Below are 23621 nucleotides of genomic sequence, written 5' to 3'. Positions count from 1 at the left end.
GTTCTGTCGCTGAAGCTAACTAGGCCCTGCCACTTAAAAGCTGCCTGGATTGAAAACCACAGGTAAGATGCTTGCAGTCTCTGGAAGAAGCAGACAGGTTTATAAGTGTAACAAATATAAATCTAGGACATCCAGTTTTAAGTTCTGTCTCCTTCACTCCAAAATATCACTGTAAGCATCAGAGCTAATATTTGGTTTAAAAAACAGGGGCCACCAATAGCATCTCTACAAAACATTTGGAATAATTTTGACATGCACATAAGCCTCTGAAAAATTACAGAAATATCCCACCCCACCTGCTCCAAATCAGTAGCTTTCCATGGGATAGTTAACTGCAGGGAAGGAGCCTTTTTGCTCAGCCCTACCGTCAGTCCTTTCGGGTACCACAAATCTTTTCAACGCAACCTCTGGGTCATTTTCTTCACTGTGGTCATAGAACAAACAGTGGTCCCCGATTCCGCTGTCAGCCCGCAGCCTCCCCTCCTCGGTGTTCCACTGGTGGAACCGGAGTCTCTCCTTGCTGCTGGTGCTCCGAAAGGCGTCCTTGATGCTCTCCCCCTCGCTCTCTGATGTCCATTCACCAAGAGGATACTGGGGCGGAAGGCCAAGTTGCCCGGAAGCCGCTTGCCTTGCCATCTGCTTCACTTCCGCTGGGGAGGACAAGGCGGGGTTAGGGGGGAGCCCACTGTGATTTGCTTTTTCCATTTTCAGGAGGACTTCGTAGGAGGAGATAGGGGAAACTGTAGAGCATGCGTTTGGCACACACTGGTGCCCTAGGCTCAAATGATCAGCAAGGTGGGGCAGGCTCACGTCTCCAAGATAAAAGATGATTGTGTCATTTGATGTGTCTTGGAATGGGGGTGGTGGGTTGGCTGGGAAGGGGGAGTTGGGGAAGGCGATAGCCTTCAACACTCTTGCTTTAAAATGAACTGCTTATGGTCAAGGTCACATAAACTGTTTATAGAACAGTTAAGTCAAAAAATACAAATCTCTATAAATTTTACTAAATAAATAGTAGCATTATTATGTTTTAAAGCTATTGTGCTATGAATTATTTTAATGGTCTGCTTTCCATGAACAGCTTTCAGCACACAATGTACTTGCAGAAAAGTGCAGGTTGACAAATGGACCAGATTATGACTATGACTAGATATGCCCCGTGGAGAGTGATTTAAAGTGCTCTCCCTACTCTCGGTTTCTCTCCTGCTGATGTGTTCCTCCCACTGAGGCTTACTACCAGCTCAGGAGGAGAGAAAAGGATTCTGTGTCCCTAAGTGCAGCGAGCAGGAGAGCAGTGCTCCAGTTATGGGGGAGAGGAAGGGAAGCCCTTAATATCCAGGGGTGAAGGAAGCTTTCCCCCACCCCACAAGCCTGAGTTATGTTCTGGTTCTTGGCTTTATTATCCCGTTCTTTGTTTGATGCTGCCATCCAGTGGCCAATGCAACAACAGAAAAGGAAGGAGATCTCATAAGGACTCCTTGAAATGCATTCATACCTCCAAAGTCACCCAGGGTGGTGGTTTCTGGCAAGCACTACCTCACCTTCTGATTGTAAAATGCATTTGGGGACATAACTAGACATTAACTGCACTGGTCCTTGGGTGGGCATGGGCATGCTGTAAGCACCCAGAAAGCGGGCCTTCAGCCTTGTTCCTCCAAGCTAGACTCTGGCACTTGCACTAAGCCAGTGCTGAAGCAACTTATCCCTCTGCACTCAACAACAGAGTTGCTGTCCATGGTCCTGAATCTATTGCTCCTGAATGCCTGTTACTGTCCATGGTCCCGGCCTCCCTCCAGCCCAGGCAGTCTGGTGTCTACCTCACAACCACCTTGTCTGTTACCAAGAAGAGATTAAAGCCCAAAGATCACTGTTGATCCAAACAGGATCCTAGGAAGCAGTCAGTCTGAAAACCACCACCTCAGCAGGCAATGTTGCCCTTGGAATTCAAATCCCCTCTCACTAGGTGGTGCTGCAGGCAGATACTGTTGCTCAGCCTCACCTACCTGACAGGGTTGCCCGCAATGCCATAACTGGGACAGGATATAGAATATATACTAGTCCTGAAAGAACCTTTCCAGCCTGGTGAATGCATTTCCTTGCAGACACCTTCTGGGGGATCTGCAGGCCAGTGGTGGGTGGAGCCAGAAGCAAGAAGCGGGTGAAACAACAGGCATGACTCTTTTAGATTTGTACAGGATGCTGCATACCAGCTACACAAATGGTAGAAGATTCTACACACACACACACACACACACACACACACCACACACACACACACACACACACCTTTCCACCCTCCATTTCTTTTTATTTATATACTGCTTAACTACAAAGTCTCTAAGGAGTGTACAGAAAAGGTTTTTTTTAAAAAAATAGACTAAAACCATAAAATCAGACTTCAGTTGAAATGCCTGCTGGAATGAAAATAATAATAATTCAGTAGGTGTTGGAAGTTCAACAGGGAAGGATAAACGTTTTCATTATTCAAGAGGATGTATTCAAGCCAGGCAAAAGCACTTGCAGAGGACAGCAAAGGAATGTGGCCTGGGAACAGCCCCAAGAGCCAGACTGAGTGGCATGGGGGGGCCACATTCAGCCCATGGGCTTGCTGCTCCCTGCCATCCCGGAGACATATGGATTGCATGACTCCAATGAAATAAAACACAATACTCACTTGTCCATTCAGACTGTGCCATCCTCCTCTCCTCACTCCTCACACTATCGTCATAAATTTCAGGTGTTGATTTTGAGACAAACCTGCAAGAAACACATTGGAATATGGGTGGAGATAATCTTCTAAGGCCCTTCTTCGTGTGCCTTCGCCATGAGAGGTCCGGAGGGTGGCAACACGAGAACAGGGCTTTTTCTGTGGTGCCTCCCCATTTGTGGAATGCTCTCTCCAGGTAGACTCGCCTGGTGCCTTCATTATACACCTTTAGGCTCCAGGGAAAAATGTTCCTCTTTAACCAAGCCTCTGGTTGACTGACATTCAATGCCCTTTTAAAATGTGTTTTGGTGGACATGGCGGGGGATTATTGGGTTGTTCTTGTTTTTATTTCGATTATGTATTCTGTGTTTTTATATCATGATTTTATCCTGAGAGTATATTTATACCCTGTGAGTATAGGGTGATATACAAATTTAAATTTAAATAATAATAATAATAATAATAATAATAATAATAATAATAATAATAATGTTCCTATATTATCACCATCTATTAAATTTATATCCCTCCTTGCCTCGTAACAGCAAAAAGGCGTCTTGGAAACACGAAGCCTGATTGCAAGCTGACTGTGAACAGATACAGACTGCATGGGTTCAAAATCAGCCTCCCAAAATATTACCTCTTTTCTCCCCCATCACACATACTTGCTCTGTTTAACATCCAGCCTGACAAAGAGTTCTCATGATGCTTTTATTGGGCTACTGAAGGTATTGCCCTAGCATGGATTTTTTTAGTTGAGCTGGGATAGTCGGATGACACTGCAATGCACTCTATGTGGGGCTGCCCTTGAAGACAACTTGGAAACTTCCATTGGTCCAAAATGCGGCAGTCTAATTACTGACTGGGGTTCCGTTTAGATCTCACATAAGCACTGCTTTAGAGGAGCTGAGTCAGTCGCCAGTTCATTTCCACACCCAGTTCAAGGTGCCCACGTCAGTGCTTAAAGCCTAAATGACTTACACCCTAAATATCTGAAAACCTGCCTCTTTCCTTACAGACCTTTTCAGGTGTTAAGTTCAGCAGAGGGGGCTCTCGGTAGTCTGGGGAGGGGGTTGGGAGAAGGCATTATTTGTGGCAGCTCCCAAGATGTGGAACCCCTCCCCTCCCCACGGAGGCACACCTGGCACCTTTCACTAAACAGATTCTGCCAAAGGCTGAGGCTTACCTGGGCTTCCGACTCTTGAGGTGCGTATTCTTAGGCATTCTTGTGACTGCAATTTGTTTTGAACGGTTTTTAATGTTGCAATTTAAATTGCTAAGACCCGCCCTGGGACCTTAGGGTGGACAATATACCAAATTCATCTCATCTACGGAATTGGAGGCAGTGTGGCTGGGGACTGGGGAGCAGCAGCACTCACCCATCTGAAAATCTGTTCCCATCGTCCACTGCAGAGAGGTTCCCTCGCCGCAACTGCGGGCTCATGTTCCTCTTCCTCCGGACGGTGACGCCTGGGTGCAAAAGCTGAAAAATCACTCCAGTCAATCATGACTTAGTGGGGACTCAGACAGGCATTTATTAGTTATGCAGTTAACCAGGGGGCAAGGCAGGTTGTATATTTAGCAGCTGACTGCTTAATTTCCCACACGTGAGGAAGGGGTGGGTATTTGCCAATAGCTTTTTAATGAGAATGGAGAGTACGCCCCACAGTGGCCTTAGGGGGTGTAGCCTTGGAAACTACCCAAGGGACAGACAGAGAGGCCTGGATGGCCATATTCAGCTCCTGGGGCTGGGGTCACACAACCCTGCTCCTGACTCCATGGCCAATATCAATGCCTAGCAAATGTCCTTCCAGCAGGTCACAATCTGCACTGATAGCTCAGTTGGTTAGAGCATGGTGCTGATAACACCAAAGCTGCAGGTTCGATTCCCGTATGCATATGACAGAGCCGGATTACCAAATAGGCAGAGTAAGCACCGGCTTATAGGCCTCACACCTTTTAGGGGCCTCAACAACGGATCAAAATCAATACTGTTTTGTTTTGTGTAATGTAATTGGTGTTTTTTTGTAAATTGTTGGTTGGTAAAAAAGCGTATTGGGAGATAATTTGCAAAAAACAACACCAACACCCCCCCCCCCCGATTTAGACTGTCTAGGGGTCTCCACAGGATTTAATCCAGCACTGCTGCAGGGGGTTGGACTAGAGGATTTTCAGGGTCCCTTCCAAGTCCACAATTCTTTGAATCTATGAACAAGGGAATCTGCCTTGTACTTACTACCTTAGTACTGTCTACACTGACTCTCCAGACAGGAGGCTGAACTGAGGACGCCTGAGATTGCACCTGGGACCCCCTGCATGCAAAGCAGATGCTTTATCACTTTAGTAGAGTAAGATTCTAGCCCTCATGGTTCTGAATAACGGGTTGAAATAAGAACATAAGAAGCTGCCTTATACAGAGTCAGACCATCTAGCTCAGTGCTGCCGGCTCTGACTGGCAGCAGCTCTTCAGGATTTCAGACGCAAGTCTTTTCGCAGCCCTACCTGGAGAAGTTGGGGGTTGAAGCTGGGACCTTCTGCATGCAAGGAAACTGCTCACCCCCCCCCAGCTACAGCCCCTCCCTTTATCGCTCTCTCACCTGATAGTTGGGCTCCACTTCCACTCTGCTCCAGGGGCTTTTGGGTGCCTCCAACCCGCAGTCGCTCCAGCAGGTGGTGTCCTGGCTCCTGCGCTCTGGCTCCATGGGCTGGAAGGGCTGAATCACCAGAGGCTGCTGCATGGTCATGACACGCAGCGGCGGAGGGATGTAATTTGTGGATGGAGGGCCCACCGCTTTCCAGAGGAAGGAGCTGGGTCCATTGCAGGGCGCCCTGACGTTTCCAAAAGCGGCGCTCTCGTCCTTCTCCCAGTATCCTCGGATGATGGGGTTCAGGGCAACGGCACATGGCTGGGGCTGGGGCTTTCTGAAGCTCTCCAGCTCATCCAGCTTCTTTTCCGTCCGGCAGAGGGAGTCCCTCGCCTGGTGCAGCAGTGTCTGGGAGATCTTCAGGTTCAGGACGCACTTCCCAAAGTAGTGGCCCACCTGCAAGCGGCTGTTCCGGCCCCGGGGGCTGGAGAACCTCACCATTTGCTGCACATGGTAGGGCTGCGACATGTAGGTGACCTCTTCCCTGGTGTATTCCGACTCCGAATCGGAGGTGGCGCCCCCCTCACTGCAGCTTGTCTGCCCGCCCTGAATTCTGGCTGGCAGGGGCGGCGAAAGGGCTTTGTCCCAATCCCCTGGGACAGTCTGAGGCTGCCTTGGGGATCCCTGGCCCGATCCTGGTGTTGTGTCCTCCTCTGTGCTGTCCCCGCACATCTCAGGGTAGCAGGTGTAGATCTCGTTGATTTCAAAGCTGCAGAGGCTCTCGTCCCTGTCGCTGGTGCCCCCCTGGACTTTGGGAGCCAAGAGGTGGCTGGACTGAGCGGCGGGAAGGGAGGGCTGGGACTGGTGGCCAGCGGCGCCTTCGATTTTGGGAGCAGAAGCAGCGCATCTCATCACGGTGAAGCTCCTGGCTGAAGAATCAAAAACACAAATCAGAATGGAGGGGCTAAGCTCTTAACAAGCACAGGACAGTGTTTTCTCTCCTCACACATACAGACTTGCAAAGGGGCTCTCAGGATCCTGCAGCGTATTTCTGCCCCGTGTGCATGGCGCCTGGACGCAAAACCTTGCTCTGCATCAGGGATGTGGAAGCTGCTGCTCTCCATCTCATAGCGTTCCTGGCCGCTAGCCATGTTGGCTGGGGCTGATGGATAGCTCAGCCTGTAGAGCATGAGACTCAATCTCAATCCCATGGGTTCAAGCCCCACATTGGGCAAAAAGATTCCTGCATTGCAGGGATTGGACTAGGGATGTCCAACCAGTAGATCCCCGGCTGATCCTGGTAGATTGCGGGATCCTTATCGTGTGCAAAAAGTTACGGGGGGGGGGGGGAAGCTAAAAAAAAACTCTCTACAATCCTCCCCCAAAAAAGCTCAACAACTCTGGGCACTTCACTCCTTAAAAAAGCTCAATAACTCTAGGGAATCCACCCAACCCACGGACACTCCTCCTCCCTCCAATGACAATGGGTAGATCACCGCCAGTTTCTTTATACTGGCAGTCTCGTGGGAGTTGGACATGCCTGGACTAGATGACCCTCATGGTCTCTTCCAACTCTAGCAGGGTCACTTCTATGAACAACATCTAGCAGGACATACAGATGGCCGTTCCCCCATTCCTGGTACAGACCACACTGGTGTCTGGAGGGCCACAAACATACAGAAGAGACCAACCATAGCTCTGTGTTACCTCCACTGACGGGCAGCAGCTCTCCAGGATTTGAGGCCTAACTAGAGATGCGGCTGTGGATTGAACCTGGGGCCTTCTGCATGCAAAGCAGGTGTTCCGCCACTTAGATGAAGCCCTTCCTGTTTGCCCCAGGAGGGAAACTGCCACTGGCAGCAAAGACACAAGAGGCCAGGCTTTGTCCCTTGCAGCAAAAGCAAAACTTACAAGGCAGACATGGGACACTCTGCTCCTCTTCTTCCTGCTCCTCCTCTTCCTGCTCCTCTTCTGGCAACTCTTCTTCCACCTTGACCGAGACAGCGGAGGTGGGCGGCAAGCAGATATTAATGTCAGCACAGCGTTCGGCCTTTGACGGTCCAGAACTGTCACCATGGCGGGTCCTGCGAGAGTCAATCAAATCCTGCAGTGGCAAGGAGAATGGTGTCAGGACACAGGGGACCCCCCCCTCTCTCTGGAACTCTCTCTCTCCCTGCAACCACATTAGGTTGCCATTGTTGGCATCCGTCTGTCTCAAGAGACAATGGAGTGCGCCTCCGGGGGTAGAGTCAAACCGTTGCGTTAGGAGCATTAAAGTGCACTCCCCAAGACACAAGCCTGGGGAGGGTATCTGGAGGTCCTAGCCTGCCCAGATGACAAGCCCTCCCCTCTCAGCCTCGCTGATGTGGTCCAAAGGAAAGCAGAGCAAGATGTTTGCCACCACCTTGGCTGCAGGAGTTGCCGGAAGGAGGCATACAAGGCATTATCCAACCGTCTTAGTGACTCAACTCCTGATTTGTGTGGGTTTTACCCCTTAGCCTTTTTCTTCTCCTGAAATATCCTGCAAGCCAGCAGAGGTGTAGGGTCAAAGTTCTCCTTCTCCTAGATGAGCTACCACTTTTCAAGTGATCCATTGGTGGGGGGAGTTTGGGAAGCACAGGCTCTACAGGGTTGAGAAGTAGCCTTGCAAAAATAATGTTTACGAAACACACTGGCGGTCAGTTTTTAGCTAGCTAGCCGGCCATGGCTGGGTGCCCAGAGGTGGTTCAAATTTTCCAGAGGTGACCTGGAGTAAAGTTGTTTGCAAGCCCAGATTTGGGAGGCTCAATTGCTCTGGTTCACCTTCAGATCATTCTTCAGGATATATTGGATATCCTGCAGGTTCATGGTGCGTTGCTTCTGCCTGGACTCCAGCCCGGTCTTCACGATGTCGTAATAGGGCTTGGGCAGCCTGGCATCCGCTTCCAGCCACTGTCCGGAAACAATGAGATCCTTAACATCCGGGCCCTCGAACCCATCCCAGGGGATGGTATCTGGAAGACACACAGACAAAATGCATGCTCTGATGTGGTGAAGCTCTGAAGGGGAGGAGCCTGCCTTATGGCAGAGGGCATGTCAAAAAATACACAATTAAAATGAAAATAGAATCAGAACTGTAGAGTCGAAAGGGACCCTGAGGATCATCTAGTAGTAGTAGAATTTCGGCAACAGCCTTGAAGGAGAGGCTGGGGCCAATCAGCTTGATGAAGACAGGAGGAGACTATTCCAAACAAGGTGCAGCAGCCAAGAAATGGGAATGGGGCAGGTCGAGAGCTTCAAAAAGCAAACACACAAGCTACAGTTATAAAAGGGCAACCAAAATGATCACGGATGGAGCATTTGGGATTTTTCAGTTTAGAGTAAGAGGCAACACAAGAGAAGTTTATAAAATTCTGCAAGGCATGGAGCATGCGAAAAGAGAGGAGGTTTTCTCCCTCTCATAACGCCAGAACTTGTGTTCATCCAATGAATGTTGGAAGATTCAGGACAGATAAAAGGAAGTGTGTCTAGCGGATTGTTAAAACTATGGAACTCACTTCCACAAGAGGCAGTTACAGCCCCCAACTTGGATGGCTTTAAAGGACCGGACAAATTCAGTGGAGGATAAAGCTATCAATGGCTAGTAGCCACAATGGCTCTGCTCTGCCTCCACAGTCAGAGGCAGTGATGCTTCTCAATACCAGTTGCTGGGAACCACAGAGGGGAGAGCGCTCTTGTGCTTGGGTCTTGCCTGCGAATTTCACACAGGTATCTGTCTGGCCGCTGTGAGAACAGGATGCTGGACTAGACGGGCCATTGGCATGATCCAGCAGGTTCTCCTTACGTTCTTACCTTTGTGAGGCATAGCATCCCTCCCTCTGTTTCTGTACCTGTCAGAGCCTCCTGCATTACTGCGCAGAAGCTGTAGATGTCAGACTTGGTGGTTGCAGTCCTCTGGAGGATTACTTCTGGAGCGCACCATTTGTATAACTGCGAAGGGATGGGCAGCCGTGTCAGGTCGCTGTGCTCTCCCCCATCCTTGCTGTCAAAGACAGGAAACCAAGAGGCCCTCAGAACATGCGGCAAGGGAGAGAACATACATCCCAGAGATGCTCAGCATTATTTTAAAGCTGGATAGCACATGAAAATGGGTGGTGGTGGGGAGACAGTAGCTGCAAGAGGGCTCTCAAAGACCCACTTGTTTATGTGGGACATTATTGCAGTCAATCAACATTTATGCTTTGCCAAGTGGGCACATGAAAGGGCTGAGGCTCACAGAGCTTTCCTGTAAAATTTGCTAGAGAAAACTCAATGAAATCATTTCCTTTGTCTGCCTTGGCAGGAAGCTTGTAACACTACATACTTCCTTCGTGCCTGGGCGGCCTGCTTTCTTCATCATGCTTCCAAGCTGACCACGCATGCATGTCCGGCATCTGCAGCTCAGACACCATTTCCAAACTTACATTTTGTACTTTTGCTAGTTGCTCAAGAAATATGGGGAGAATGGGGGAAAGTAGGGTGCCTTTACCTCTCGATCATGTACTCCAGGTTGGTAAGCTTGGCTTCCCCGGCCAAAACAACCACCACAGCATAGGAGCTGACCGTGCGGTGGATGAAGCCGTGCGAGTGCAGGAACCTCAGGCCATCGTTCACCTGGAGCAAGAGGTGCACGAGGGTCTCCATGTGCACAATGGGGAACTCTGAACGCTGTTGAGGGAAAAAGGAAAGAAACCAGCTCTTAGCTTGAGCGTTTGCTCCTCCCAGGTGGAAGGAGGAACCTTCAGGAAGACAGGATTTAAAACAGGGCAGGTACCCTCCCACACCATACAATTAAAGCAGCCAACATATGGTGTGGATGTTAGCTTGTTGTGTACAAACTTCTGTCTGGTAATCATTCTGCTTTAGAACTGTTTGAAATCAGAGGAGATGATCACGGCCCGGTTTACACGTAATGCCAAGCCATGGTTTATTCAACGATGGTTCATTAAACCATGGTTTCTCCAACTGTCCAAATCCTGCCCAGCAGCTTAACCTGAAGTCATGATTTGCTGTCTTTGGCTTGTTTTAACTGTGGCTCAGCACTATGTGCAAAGCCAGCACCCCTTTTACTCAGTCTAACCTACCACATGACGGAGGACAAAATGGATCAAGCCCCTCTTAGCCATGAAGCTTGCCAGGTGGCTCTCTTAGCTATGAAGCTCAGTGACTTAGTCACACTCTTTCAGTGTAACCTACCTCACGGGGTTGTTATGAGGATGAAGTTTGGCAGGGGCCAGAAGAACCTGATTTGTCACTCTGAGCTCCTTGGGAGGAAAGCACTGGGGGCGGGTAGAATATATTAATTCTGCCAAGAAACAAAAACGGTCATTTTACCCTCTCATGAAGGATGCTATAGAGGGAGCCAAAAGTAACCCTCTCAAACACTAATCGCGTTTTCTCCAAGTCGCTGGATAAACAGACGGCCATCAGCTGCAACAAATGAGGATGGCGGAGCTTGCTGCAGAAGGAGATATGAAAACCCAACAGTGTGAAGGGAAATTGGATTACGAAGGAAGTGCATTTCCAGGCTTACTGATCTTATCCCATCAGAAGAGCTCACTTTGCATTTCCTAACCAACTTAAAGCACCAGAACCAACAAAAAAGCAACAACAGAACATGCCGGGAGCAAAGGCCAAAAGAGGGTGGAAGCTAACATGGATCAGGCCATCAACATGGCACCAGCAAACACCACTGATCTTTCAAGGGATGTTCTGCTGGGTACTGCTGCGTGCAACCCAGAGGCTCCGGGGGTGCCTGCGCTTATCCATGTTAGGTTAACAAAAGACGTGTGGTTTTATTTACACATACATATAATCAGAGGATAAGATGGAAGGTCTCACAGCACTGACACCTGAAAGATCTCGCCTCCCCATCAAGTTTTCCAGGGAAGCCCCAAGCCACCACTTTGGCGCTCTGTCTCTCCAGCTTCCAGCATCAGCCAAAGCTCACTCACAAAACTCTGGCTATTGTTCTTCTATAACAGGGGTCAGCAACCTTTTTCAGCTGTGGGCCAGTCCGCCGTCCCTCAGACCTTGTGGGGGGCCGGACTATATTTTAGGGGGGGAAATGAACGAATTCCTATGCCCAACAAATAACCCAGGGATGCATTTTAAATAAAAGCACACATTCTACTCATTTAAAAATACCAGGCAAGCCCCACAAATAACTCAGAGATGCATTTTAAATAAAAGGACACATTCTACTCATGTAAAAACATGCTGATTCCCAGACCGTCCGTGGGCCGGATTGATAAGGTAACTGGGCTGCATCCTGCCTGCCCCCGGGCCTTAGGTTGCCTACCCGTTAGTCTGCTTCCACTAGGTGGTGGGGGTTACACACACACACACACACACACACACACACACACACGTCTCAATGGCAACAAGGTAGCCCATTTTTAATGTAAATGGCAGGACTGAACTGGCAGGCCAAGGCCACTCCCTTAGCGAAGGAACTGATCTGGCTGGTTTCCCCTAATAGATTCTACCCTCCCTGCGGCAGAATCGCAGCTTTGGAAGGGACTCATGGGTTTCATCCAGACTGACCTCCCCCCACACAAAAAAAACCTGTAACATTGTAATCACCCAAGTGGCTGAGGAGGAAGAGAGAAACAAGTAGATTATTTTTCCCAAGGCAAATGGACACAATACAGATCCCCTCTTTATTGTTCAGGGACAGACCAAAACAAGGTTACCAGCATAGCTCTAGGGCTTCTTCCTGCTTAGCACCCAAATTGCATGGGCACCTTTTACGTATTTGCAAGAAGCGCAAGTCGACATCGCTGCTGTTCCCCCTCCAATCTGAACATCAGTAGATGAAAGAGCCACAATGGTGATTCAGGGTTCCCCCGCCAAGAGGCGGCCGTACCTACTGTACTCCTGTTCCGCGAGGAGCAGGTCAGAGAGACGCAGCTTGCTGCAGTGCTGGTGGGGTTTCATGTTCAGCTCCTTCACTGTGACTCTGCTTCCACCCCACATCAAACTGCAAGACCGGGGAAGGGAGGGGAGAGAGGATAAATGGCACGTGCTGAAAAGGCCAGGTGTGACTTTCTGGACACACCTGGAAAAGGCCAGGTGTGACTTTTTTTCTTTGGCAGTATTGCAGTTTTCAATACTCTGTTGAACACATACTCTGTCACAGGAGAGGGACAGCAGGGTAGCTCCAAAAGGAAGGTCAAATGCTGACATGTGTTTTCATCTGGTTTTAAGTTTACTTTTTATTTTAATTATTTTTAATGCCTTATTTAAGTGGTGATGTTTTATTCTTTTTGTAAACCACTTTTGAGACTGCAAGAACCAAAAGCAGGCACCCTTCAAGTTTTTGGTGCTCAAAAAAGAAAAATTCACAGCTCGTAACTCTTTAAATCTAAGCGTGTGTCTTTTTGCAGTAGGCTCCGACTGGTGAATCCTGGGGGTTCTACTCCAAAAAAAGTAGAACAAGTCTAAATGGGCAAAAGCACCACTGATATGAAACTGCGCTATTAAACCTGTTCTTAATAATGTTTATGTGATTTTGACTGCAGTTTCTTGTCTGGGTGCATATTGCTTTGGGACTTCATCTTGGGTTAGAAGTGATGTATACGTTGAACAAGCCTACACCTAGCCTACTTGGTTAAGAAGCCCAACTCCCCCTTGCAAAAGCATCAACCCACTTGGTCATAGTCATGTACGGCCCAACTGGAAAGGAGAAGGTTGGTTCATCATCAGCCTGGACCACTTCCTTATCCGCAATGATGGGGAGCGATGCCAGGTAGCCCAGCTGACGGCTGCCTGTGAGGTAAACCTGACACAAGAAATAATAATTGTAACAATTGCTCTTTGTTTTCATTTTTCTCCACAACATTCCCAATTCTGCAAATCTCTTCCTTATGTTCACTTTTGTATAAACCAAAAAAATGAATGATGATGAAGAGGAAGAAGCCTTTTTCTTACAAAGAAATATGCTTTCTAAAGAAAGTGTAGCTTTTCCTATTATAAATACCTGTCCTTGTGATAATTTCACCTTCTCTATTGACAGTTAATTTTTATTGGATAATGCTATGTTTTATTGTCACGTAAACCACTTTGGTGTTTCTTTTTCATAAAAGCAGTGCAGAAATGTTTTCATAAACTAAAAAGGCATCCACCCAACAATCCACATTCTCTTCCAGGAAACCTTCTTGGGGCCAGTGAGGTTCAAGGCAAAAAGGTGCAGAGGCAGAGCAACAAATGTTGAAATTTACCTTGACTAGTTTGTACGCAGATTCAAACATCGATATCCATTCTCAATTAAGGCAAATGAGAGACATTTCAAGGGTTCCAGGACATATCCCAGTGTCAGGAGCACATCAGCAATAAAGCATAGTGTTAACACTTTATTAGAAGACGCTGCTCAGTAGTGCCAGGCCTAGTGAGCATAGCAACTCTTCCTCATTGGTCTGGCCCCAATGAGGCAGTTGCAAGGACTGAAGGTCCCCACCTTCCCACAGCTCCCTAAGTCTACTTCTCTGCCAGGTCCTAACCAAGTAATATGAGATGCAGAAGCCTTGTCTGTCTTTGCTCTGTCCTCTTCATACCTCTTCTGGCCCTGGGAGACCAGGGGGCAGGGGAGCTGGTCACAGCAGGAGGGGGAGACCCCCTTGGTTTCTCCCCTCTGCCTCTCCATCCTCTGCTTCTGCCTCCAATTCTGGACTTCTCTCTGCCACAAACTCTCGTGGCTCACTAACCGTGTTACCTCTTCAGCTTCCGACATCTCCTTCTCCCATGTCGGCTTCCTCTTCTCCCTTCTGACTGCTCGTCGTCCCAGGCTCTGAGCCTTTCTCCCAGCCCTGACACTCAGCCAGGCAAAAGCACCTGAAGAAGGTGCAGAGCAGGACAGACAAGAGGGCAGAAGAATATCAAGGGCCAAACAGAGAGACCCGGAGAGCTGCATTTGGCCCCTGGGCTCAAGGTTTTCCACTGGCCAGATTCTGCTCTTTCACCACCAGAAGCCACACCCTGCACTAAAAACTTGCATAACAGGGATATACTTTTTGAATTCACCAGGTGTTCCCAATTCATTCTTCAGATACAATCTTGGCTCAAGGTGAACAGGGAGATCCTGTTGCATCCTGGACCCTTCCACCATATTTACCTTCCCAAAGCCAAAGCTGTAAATGTTTTGGGGGGCACTGCTCCCGCGTCTCAGAATCTTGTCAGCCGTCCTGAAGGACAAAAAAGAAAGAAAGAAAGAAAGAAAGAAAGAAAGAAAGAAAGAAAGAAAGAAAGAAAGGGGTGTCTCTTGAAGTAGCTAAAGCTCAGAGGCAGCAACTCACCCAAAGTCACCCAGTGAGCTTCATGGCTAAGCTTGAATTTGAACCCTGGTCTTCCAGGTCCTTGTCCAACACTCTAACCACTGTACCACACTAGCTCTCATATAACCATAGGATCAAATAATTGTACAGTTGGAAGGGACCAAAAGGGTCATCCAGTCCAACCCCCTGCAATGTAGGAATCTTTTGCCCAACGAGGGGCTCATACCCATGACCCTGAGATTCAGAGTCTCTAGACACTTCCAACAAAGCATCTCAAAGGAATTTCACAACACAATAAAAAGACTGCATGTACTCAGCACAATTTCAAAGCCAGCACAGATACAAATGGAGATTTGTTGCTAATGCCCAAGGACAGATTTTGGATTTTACAGTATTTGCTTCTGATCTGGGCTTCCTTTTTGCTTTTATGTGTGCAGTTCTGCTTTTTCACCACATGAGGGAGAAAGAATGATGTCGCAGCCATTCTCTGTGGAGGAAACAAGCGCACTTTCCAAGTGTTTACAAACCTCTATTAAAAATAAAAGTTTGGTGTGCGGGGAAAGGAAGAGAAGAAGAAGAGGGAGAAACGATTTCTCTCCCCACCATCACTGTCACAACTGAAGGCACTCACCCTTGCTTGATGCCCACAAACCTGGAGGGGCTAGAGACCAAAGATCTGGGAGAGTCCACCTTCCGCAGCAAGTCTACGGAGTAGTTCTGCACAATCGCCTGCATGTGGGCTGTACATCGCTGGATGAACTCGAGCATCTGCAAAACAGAAGAGGAGAAGAAGCCACCGCCACCAGGGATGGTTGGTGGGGTGAAGACTCCTGAGTTTGAGAGCAAACCTCGAAAGCAACTAGGGATGGAAGGGAGAAAGTGCCTTATAGAATTGAAGAGTTGGAAGGGACCCTGAGGATCATCTAGTCCAAGCCCCTGCAAGGCAGATGTCCATTATGGTGATTGAACCTGCAACCTTGGCGTTATTAGCACTTGCTCTAACCAACTGAGCTATCCAGTGGTGCCAAACATCAGTCTGGGAAGACGTGCAGTGGCTCTCCATGATTTTAGACGTGATCTCTCCCAGTCCTACCTGGAGATGCCAGGTATTGAACATGAGACCTTCTGACTGAAAAGCAGGTGCTTTATTCCACTGAGCCATGACCCTTGTTATAGAAACAAATAAACAGTTCTGGATAAACGCATTTGGGCTGGGAGTGTTGCAAGGTCAGAGATGGGGAGCCTGTAGCCATGTAAACATTGCTGGGACTCCAATTCCTACCATCCCCTGCAACCTACAGAGCCACAGTTGGGGATGCTGAGAACTGGAGCCCAGCAATAACTGATGGGGGGGCCCACAGGCACCCCCATACATGATCAAAAAAGCAACACTGCCTGCTGCGTGTGGGAAATGGAAGGCTGACTCTGCTTGGAAGAGCCATTCGTGGAGCTTTGTGTACACAGGTGCAAACCTCTGGGGTAAGCAAGAGGCGAAAGGCCCTAGCCACCCACACCCACCTGAGAGCTGCTCTCCTTCCCAGCTGTCACAGCCCAGTTTTGTGGGTTTCTCCCATTCCTGTCATGGACTCGCAGGTCTCCACCCGCATCCAGCAGTTTGCTGAGAATTGACTGGTTGCCTGAGAAAGCTGCGGCATGGACCGGTGTGCTCCCATCGTGACAGCGGCTGAGAAAATAAGGAATACAAGATCACTTAGAAGTCCTGATCGGAGGGCCCCCAAAGACCTCAATAAGCAATTCCTTGGACTGGGTGGACTCTGGTCTTAAAAGCAAAATGCAGAAATGCTTACATAAAGGCTGATTAATATCTTAAGGGTAAAGGGACCCCTGACCATTAGGGTCCAGTTGCAGACGACTCCCTGTATGAGGGAGCCAGCATACAGCTTCCAGGTCATGTGGCCAGCATGACTAAGCCACTTCTGGCGAACCAGAGCAGCGCACGGAAACACCGTTTACCTTCCCACCGGAGCGGTACCTATTTATCTACTTGCACTTTGACGTGCTTTCAAACTGCTAGGTTGGCAGATTAACATCTTATGTCCTTTTAAATGTGTTTCAAGGCATGGGGTAAGGGGGATGGGGTATTGTTCCGTTCCGTTTTTGTTCCTGTTTTTATCTCACATTTTTATGCTGTGAACTGCCTTGTGAACCTTGGATGAAGGGTAGTATACAAATTTAATAAATATTCCTGCGTATAAGACTACTTTTAAACCCAGGAAAATCTTCTCAAAAGTTGGGGCTTGTCTTATATGCCAGGTCGTATTTCTTATACGGCGGGTATATCCCAAACTCTATATTTTAACTGGAAAAGTTGGGAGTCGACTAATGCGCCCAGTCATCTTATACGCCGGAATATATGGTAATAAAATAATAGCAACACTTGTGCCAAGGGTAATCCAAATTATGCGCAAATAAAAATAGGATTCTGCAACCTGAGTGAGTTACGCAAACGAAGTAAAATTGTATTGCAGGTTTTCTGGGACCTCACAGCTACCGTCAATGAGCTGGCACTCTCCAGATAGTTTTGACCACAACTCCCATCAACTCTGACCACGGGTCATACTGGCGGTGGCTGGTGCGAGTTGTAGTCCAAAACTTATGGAAGGGTGCCTGGTTGGGGAAGGCCATTCATTGTAAGGCATTTCCCACACACTTTCCAGCTTAGTTTTGCAGCCCTGGGGTCTCAATGCCTGTTTTTAAAAGGGAAGGGGGGGAAACCTATCATTATCAGAAAACACACTTTTTTGCTTTTTCTCCATTTCTGCAGATCTACATGTAGAGGAAAACCCACACACCTCTTGATTTTTTTAAAAAACCCAGAAAGTTCTCTCCCTATAACAACAAAAATGTAGCTTTTGTACTTACTGATTTGGATCCGAACCATAATCCAAAAGAACGCTGACAACTTTCCCAATACCAAGCAAGGCAGCAGTGAATAGGGGAGTCTGCCCCAATGAGTTGATCGAGTCAGCACTGATTCCTACAAAAATAAGAATGGGGGGCGAGGAGAGAGAATTACTGCCATCCTCGTTCACTTCTCCGGTGCAAATTTTCCCTAAGTGTGTGAGGTCCCTCAAAAGCTGCCCTTCCCCAATCTCCAACCCTCCCTCTGCAATGAATTAGAGTTCTGCCATCAGCCATAGGCACACCATTAAGGGCAGATCACAAATTAAATTACAGTCATGGGGAAAAGAAAAAGCACCCTCCTTGATTTCTGTGATTTTATATATGAAGACATAATAACAATCATCTGTTCCTTAGCAGCTCTTAAAATTAGGTAAATACAACCTCAGATGAACAACTACACATGACATATTACACCATGTCATGATTTATTTAACACCGGGCAACTTTCTTACATATATTTAGATGCCAGTCAATAACACTCTTCTCCCAGGCCTTTGGGAGTTATGGTCTTCTAAAGTTATGGTCTTCTAAACTGTGGTGGCAGTATTGTTTTCTTTGTTGATCTACTATGTTAATATGTTTGTTTGTTAATATTGTTTGTATTTTTATATCATAAACCTCCCTATGATCTTCAGATGGACAAAATAGAAATTTAATAAATAATAATGCTAATGCTGTCTATTAAGCTCATCTCTGCAAGAATTAATATTTGTTCAGAGCAGCCATCCTATGCTCCACGGAATTCCATGGGCTTATTTCTAAGAATCTATGCACAGAATCATGAGATTTTCATTTCATACCCAGTCATAATAATCTGCTGTGTATATATATGCAAGCCCACGACCATTTTGAAGCTGATTTTCATTAATTTATTGTTGTTGTTTAGTCGTTTAGTCATGTCCGACTCTTCGTGACCCCATGGACCATAGCAAGCCAGGCACTCCTGTCTTGCACTGCCTCCCGCAGTTTGGTCAAACTCATGTTCATAGCTTCGAGAACACTGTCCAACCATCTCATCCTCTGTCGTCCCCTTCTCCTTGTGCCCTCCATCTTTCCCAACATCAGGGTCTTTTCCAGGGAGTCTTCTCTTCTCATGAGGTGGCCAAAGTATTGGAGCCTCAGCTTCACGATCTGTCCTTCCAGTGAGCACTCAGGGCTGGTTTCCTTCAGAATGGATAGGTTTGATCTTCTTGCAGTCCATGGGACTCTCAAGTCTCCTCCAGCACCATAATTCAAAAGCATCAATTCTTTGGCGATCAGCCTTCTTTATGGTCCAGCTCTCACTTCCATGCATCACTACTGGGAAAACCATAGCTTTAACCATATGGATCTTTGTCAGCAGGGTGATGTCTCTGCTTTTTAAGATGCTGTCTAGGTTTGTCATTGCTTTTCTCCCAAGAAGCAGACGTCTTTTAATTTCGTGACTGCTGTCACCATCTGCAGTCATCATGGAACCCAAGAAAGTAAAATCTCTCATTGCCTTCATTTCTTCCCCTTCTATTTGCCTGGAGGTGATGGGACCAGTGGACATGATCTTAGGTTTTTTTTTTTTATCTTGAGCTTCAGACCATATTTTGCGCTCTCCTCTTTCACCCTCATTAAATTTATTAATTTATTGCTTTTTGTAAACAGATTTGAGGTTGTTGTTTTAAAATCAAGTGTATATAAATTATGCAGAAAAACTATGAATGGCTTTATTAGAATTTTAACCAGATTGCCACATGCAATACTAACCCAAACTTCTTCAGGAAGAGCAAAATAGGCATTTGACAAACAATGGAGAAATTAAGGCAACAAGACACATGAACTAGTTACAGGTAGGTAGCCATGTTGGTCTGAGTCAAAACAAAATTAAAAAATTCCTTCAGTAGCACCTTAAAGACCAACTAAGTTTTTATTTTGGTATACCAAAATAAAAACTTAGTTGGTCTTTAAGACACATGAAAAAATTATTATGCTTGCAAGCTTAGCTTAATTAACCGAATGTATCCCTGATACAAAATAATGGCAAATGGACATATAAAAAAAAAATCAAAAACCAATACTGTATTAAGAGTCAAAAGTAATTTTAAAATAGGCTTTAAAAACCTTCAGTAGCACCTTAAAGACCAGCTAAGTTTTTATTTTGGTATGAGCTTTCTGTGTGCATGCACACTTCTTGTTAAAATGGAGCAAACACTTAAGTTCTAATATTTAACCATTATTTAAAAAAAGGAAGCGCGCCACTCAGTCTGTGTTCTCTCCCTCCAACCTCCTTAATGAAAAAGAGGCGGAACGGTCATCAATAACAGGCAGCAGCTGCAAAATGCAACACTGCCTGCTCGCTTCGCGCTCAGAAGAGAACACTTCAACTCCTCCTCGTGGTTTGCGCGTCCAATCACTTTCGAGTACACTTCTCTAGTTACAAACTATAGAAATGATCCCTGAAAGTATAGTCTTAACTTAACGCTGCTCGGCTCCCGAGCCCGGCTGCCTCGACCCACTCTCCAAGACACAGCGGCCGATTTCTAACCCACCGAAAAAATGCGCGACTTTTGATTCTTAAGATAGGAAACTAACGAATTCAAGCCCCCTCGGGATAATTTAAAAGAAATGCTTTTATAAGTTGGTATTTGGCCAGGTATCGGCGGTGGACCAGAATCCCTCTCGCTTTTCTATCTGCATACGATACCCAAGCGGCCAATCACGGTCGGGCTTGCGTCTCCTTTAAACATGGCGGCCTGCAGTTCGCTTACTGGCTCTTCAAACCCAGGCGGCTACCTAGGGGAGGCGGGCCCTCATGACGTCACTCTCCCTGGCTCAGTTAGCTTAACTGTGTCACCGCCGGACAGTCCGCGAGGGTCGAAGGAGTCCTAGTCTTCGCCGCCCCAGCAAGCCCTGCTCTTGAGTAAAACACGCAAATGATCGTGTTGCAATGAGACTCCGCAGGGAAGCAACTGGTCCCAGACTCAACTTTCCCGGGTCAGGCACTAAATGGGGAGATCCTATACAGACTTGCTTTCGAAGAAAGTCCTGCAGTCCTTGTCAGGATACATACAGCATTCTGGAGTCTTCAAATATGTTCACAATGGCGTAAATCGTTACAACAGCCCCTACATGTAGGACAGCAATTTTACCCCCTCCACTCTGCCAAACTGGAGGGGCTGAGAGCAGCCACAGTACCGTGTAAATCACCTCTAAGTCAAAGTGCATATGTTCAGGGCAATGTATGACACCCCCCCCCCTAGACTAGTCCTGCTGGATCAAATCAAAGGCCTATGTAGTCCAGCACAGTTTTCCACCAGTGGCCAACCAGATTCAATATAAAAATAAAATGTCCTAGAAGACCACCTTACAAGGCTGTTGTATGGAGTTCCACTGCTCTTGAATATATATATATATATATATATATATATATATATATATATATATATGCACTATCAATGCTAGGACTGAGGTACTATGCACATTTAAACTGGGAATAAATTCAAGTAAACCAAAGAGGATTTATTTCTAAATTATCACATGCCAAGTGAAATAGCACACAGATGATCTCATTGCACTGCTACTATCCAGCTGTATGCTTGACCTGTTACTAACATCCACTGACTTTTAATGTGACTTCAAACTTTAAAAAGGAAGTAATTCTACATTACTGTACTTATTTCTTAAAACAGAAATGCAGGTTGTGTCACATACAAAACCACCTATTTAAGTTGGAACACCCATTCCCTGTCTTGCAAGCCTTGTCCACCTGGCCTGGGAAGGCGGGACCCTGACTGACTGCAGCTACGAAAGCTGAGGTTGCTGAACAAACTCTTGGGCTGGGGTGTTTTGTTGCTGGAAGGAGGTCTGGTGCTGTTGGTTTTTTACATATCTTTGTTTCAGATTTTTTGTGACATATGTGGAAATTGTTCAGTTTGGATGTGTATTTTTTTTTAAAAAAATGTTTTATTTATCATTTATAACTACATTTGTTATGTTGTAGTTGTGTTCCTTTTTCATGTAAGACACCTTGAGTATGATTTGAAGCATGGAAAGGCGGCATACAAATTATGTATATTTGTATGTATGTAAAATCTATTTTTAAAACATTTTTGAAGCAAATAAGCAGTCTCTGCTTTGCCCTTTTAGCCTCTGAACAAGTAAGGAGAATGGGTCATTGAAAGCAGGGAACAGGAGCTGTATAAACACAACACCACCCACTTGCTTCACACTCAGAAAAGAACAGTTTGATTCATTGTGCTTAACAAGACCTGGCTACATTTGATTACAGTTCCTACATGTGAACAGTGTTATCTGCAAGAATAGCATGGGAATGTGGGGGAACACTGCTTCCCACACACCCAGCCCAGCTGGGGCACATTGATTTTGTAATGTAGGGTGACAGTTTCACTAAGCAGATCTTTCTACAACAAACTGTATTAGAAGGCCTCAAACACCCATAGAAGCTGAAAATTAAGGGTATTCCTGGCTACTTAGAAGACTCATGCCACTTAGAAGACTCAGGACTGCCTTAGCTGACCAGATGGGTTCTGGATACTTTAGACCAGAGGTGTTCTACATTTTTGAGTCCACGGTTCCCTGGACCAACTACCTTCTTTCTGTAGCAACCCTGCAGGGCTCAGGAGCCCAGTTATGTCACCTCTTGCTTGCAGAGCTGGCAGCCTCTCACCCTTTTTTGAACACCCCCCATTTTGTGGAGTGCTCCCTCAGCCTCCTGTCCTTTCCCCTCTCTTTGGGAGTCCACCGGGCAGCGGCTGCTGCCGCTGCCCCTGATCTCTTAGCTGTGCCCACCACCACCCCAAAAAGGAGGTGAATCCCAGTGGCACACTTCGTCTGTGGAGCTTATAGTCAGGGCTGTGGCAATAAACAGCTGTGCAAGCCTTTAGGAGGCAGAGATGTTGGAGGACATCAGAGGAGGGAGGAGAAAGATGGACAGTGTTCCCCACAGCACCCCTGACCATCATTCTATGTACCCCAGGGTGCCACGGCACACTAGTTGAAAACCACTGTTTAGACCACAACTCCCATGAGCTCCAGTCCACACTCTGAACTAATAAACAGATTTTGTACAATAAATCCTCAAACCCCGAGCTTCAAAACACTATTTGCAGTGACAAAAACATATCATGCTAAATTATTTCAAAACCACACAACCTACACCAGCGTTTCTCAACCGCTGTTCCGCGGTACACTAGTGTGCCGCCAGACGCTGGCTGGTGTGCCGGGACATGCCGCGGCAAGAAGGGCGATTTGCTGCCTTGTCACGTGCCGCCGGCCTTGGGCAGCCCCCCCCCAAAAAAAAGAGAGAGAAGAGGCCAGGCGCTGCAGGGCGCTCCGAGCGCTCGGCACTTTGCAGCGCTCCGCTCTGCAGCCGCCGGCCTTGGGCAGCCCCCCCCCCAAAAAAGAAGAAGAAGAAGAGGAGGCCAGGCGCTGCAGGGCGCTCCGAGCGCTCGGCGCTTCGGAGCGCTCCGCTCTGCAGCCGCCGGCCTTGGGCAGCAAAAAAGAAAAGAAAAGAGGCCAGGCGCTGCAGGGCGCTCCAAGCGCTCGCCGTTTCGGAGCGCTCCGCTCTGCAGCCGCCGGTTCCAGGCACCGAGGCGGCAGGCCTCGGGCAGCCCCCCCCCCAAAAAAGAGAGAGAAGAGGCCAGGCGCTGCAGGGCGCTCCGAGCGCTCGGCACTTTGGAGCGCTCCGCTCTGCAGCCGCCGGCCTTGGGCAGCAAAAAAGAAAAGAGGCCAGGCGCTGCAGGGCGCTCCAAGCGCTTGCCGTTTCGGAGCGCTCCGCTCTGCAGCTGCCGGTTCCAGGCACCGAGGCGGCAGGCCTCGGGCAGCCCCCCCCCAAAAAAAGAGAGAGAAGAGGCCAGGCGCTGCAGGGCGCTCCGAGCGCTCGGCACTTTGGAGCGCTCCGCTCTGCAGTCGCCGGCCTTGGGCAGCCCCCCAAAAAAAAGAAGAAGAAGAAGAAGAAGAAGAGGAGGCCAGGCGCTGCAGGGCGCTCCGAGCGCTCCGGAGTGCTCTGCTCTGCAGCCGCCGGCCTTGGGCAGCAAAAAAGAAAAGAAAAGAGGCCAGGCGCTGCAGGGCGCTCCGAGCGCTCGCCATTTCGGAGCGCTCCCCTCTGCAGCCGCCAGTTCCAGGCAC

At 47.7% G+C, this 23621-nt stretch overlaps 1 protein-coding gene and 1 non-coding gene across 2 annotated transcripts in view; both read right to left on the bottom strand.

Annotated features, from left to right (window-relative positions):
• The window catches only part of TEX14 (testis expressed 14, intercellular bridge forming factor), a 52334-nt gene that overhangs the window by 21128 nt on the left and 7585 nt on the right, over positions 1–23621 (bottom strand). The window contains exons 3-17 of the mRNA XM_088658205.1: positions 17466–17580; positions 16101–16266; positions 15214–15350; positions 14423–14492; positions 12963–13093; positions 12179–12292; positions 10645–10768; positions 9800–9978; positions 9162–9313; positions 8095–8285; positions 7204–7396; positions 5305–6221; positions 4087–4190; positions 2675–2757; positions 366–650 (exon numbers count right to left, since the gene is read on the bottom strand). Coding sequence (XP_088514331.1) covers positions 366–650; positions 2675–2757; positions 4087–4190; positions 5305–6221; positions 7204–7396; positions 8095–8285; positions 9162–9313; positions 9800–9978; positions 10645–10768; positions 12179–12292; positions 12963–13093; positions 14423–14492; positions 15214–15350; positions 16101–16266; positions 17466–17580 — 2961 coding nt within the window. The remainder of the gene's footprint in view (positions 1–365; positions 651–2674; positions 2758–4086; positions 4191–5304; positions 6222–7203; positions 7397–8094; positions 8286–9161; positions 9314–9799; positions 9979–10644; positions 10769–12178; positions 12293–12962; positions 13094–14422; positions 14493–15213; positions 15351–16100; positions 16267–17465; positions 17581–23621) is intronic.
• Positions 19729–19946, bottom strand: LOC118097428 (small nucleolar RNA U3). Its single transcript, XR_004694038.1, has one exon. It is a non-coding gene; the product is annotated as a small nucleolar RNA U3 (small nucleolar RNA).

This window comes from Zootoca vivipara, chromosome 14 (assembly GCF_965207765.1).
Source record: "Zootoca vivipara chromosome 14, rZooViv2.hap1.1, whole genome shotgun sequence".
In the NCBI taxonomy this organism is placed as follows: domain Eukaryota; kingdom Metazoa; phylum Chordata; class Lepidosauria; order Squamata; family Lacertidae; genus Zootoca; species Zootoca vivipara.
This window is presented reverse-complemented; position numbering and strand designations above follow the sequence as displayed.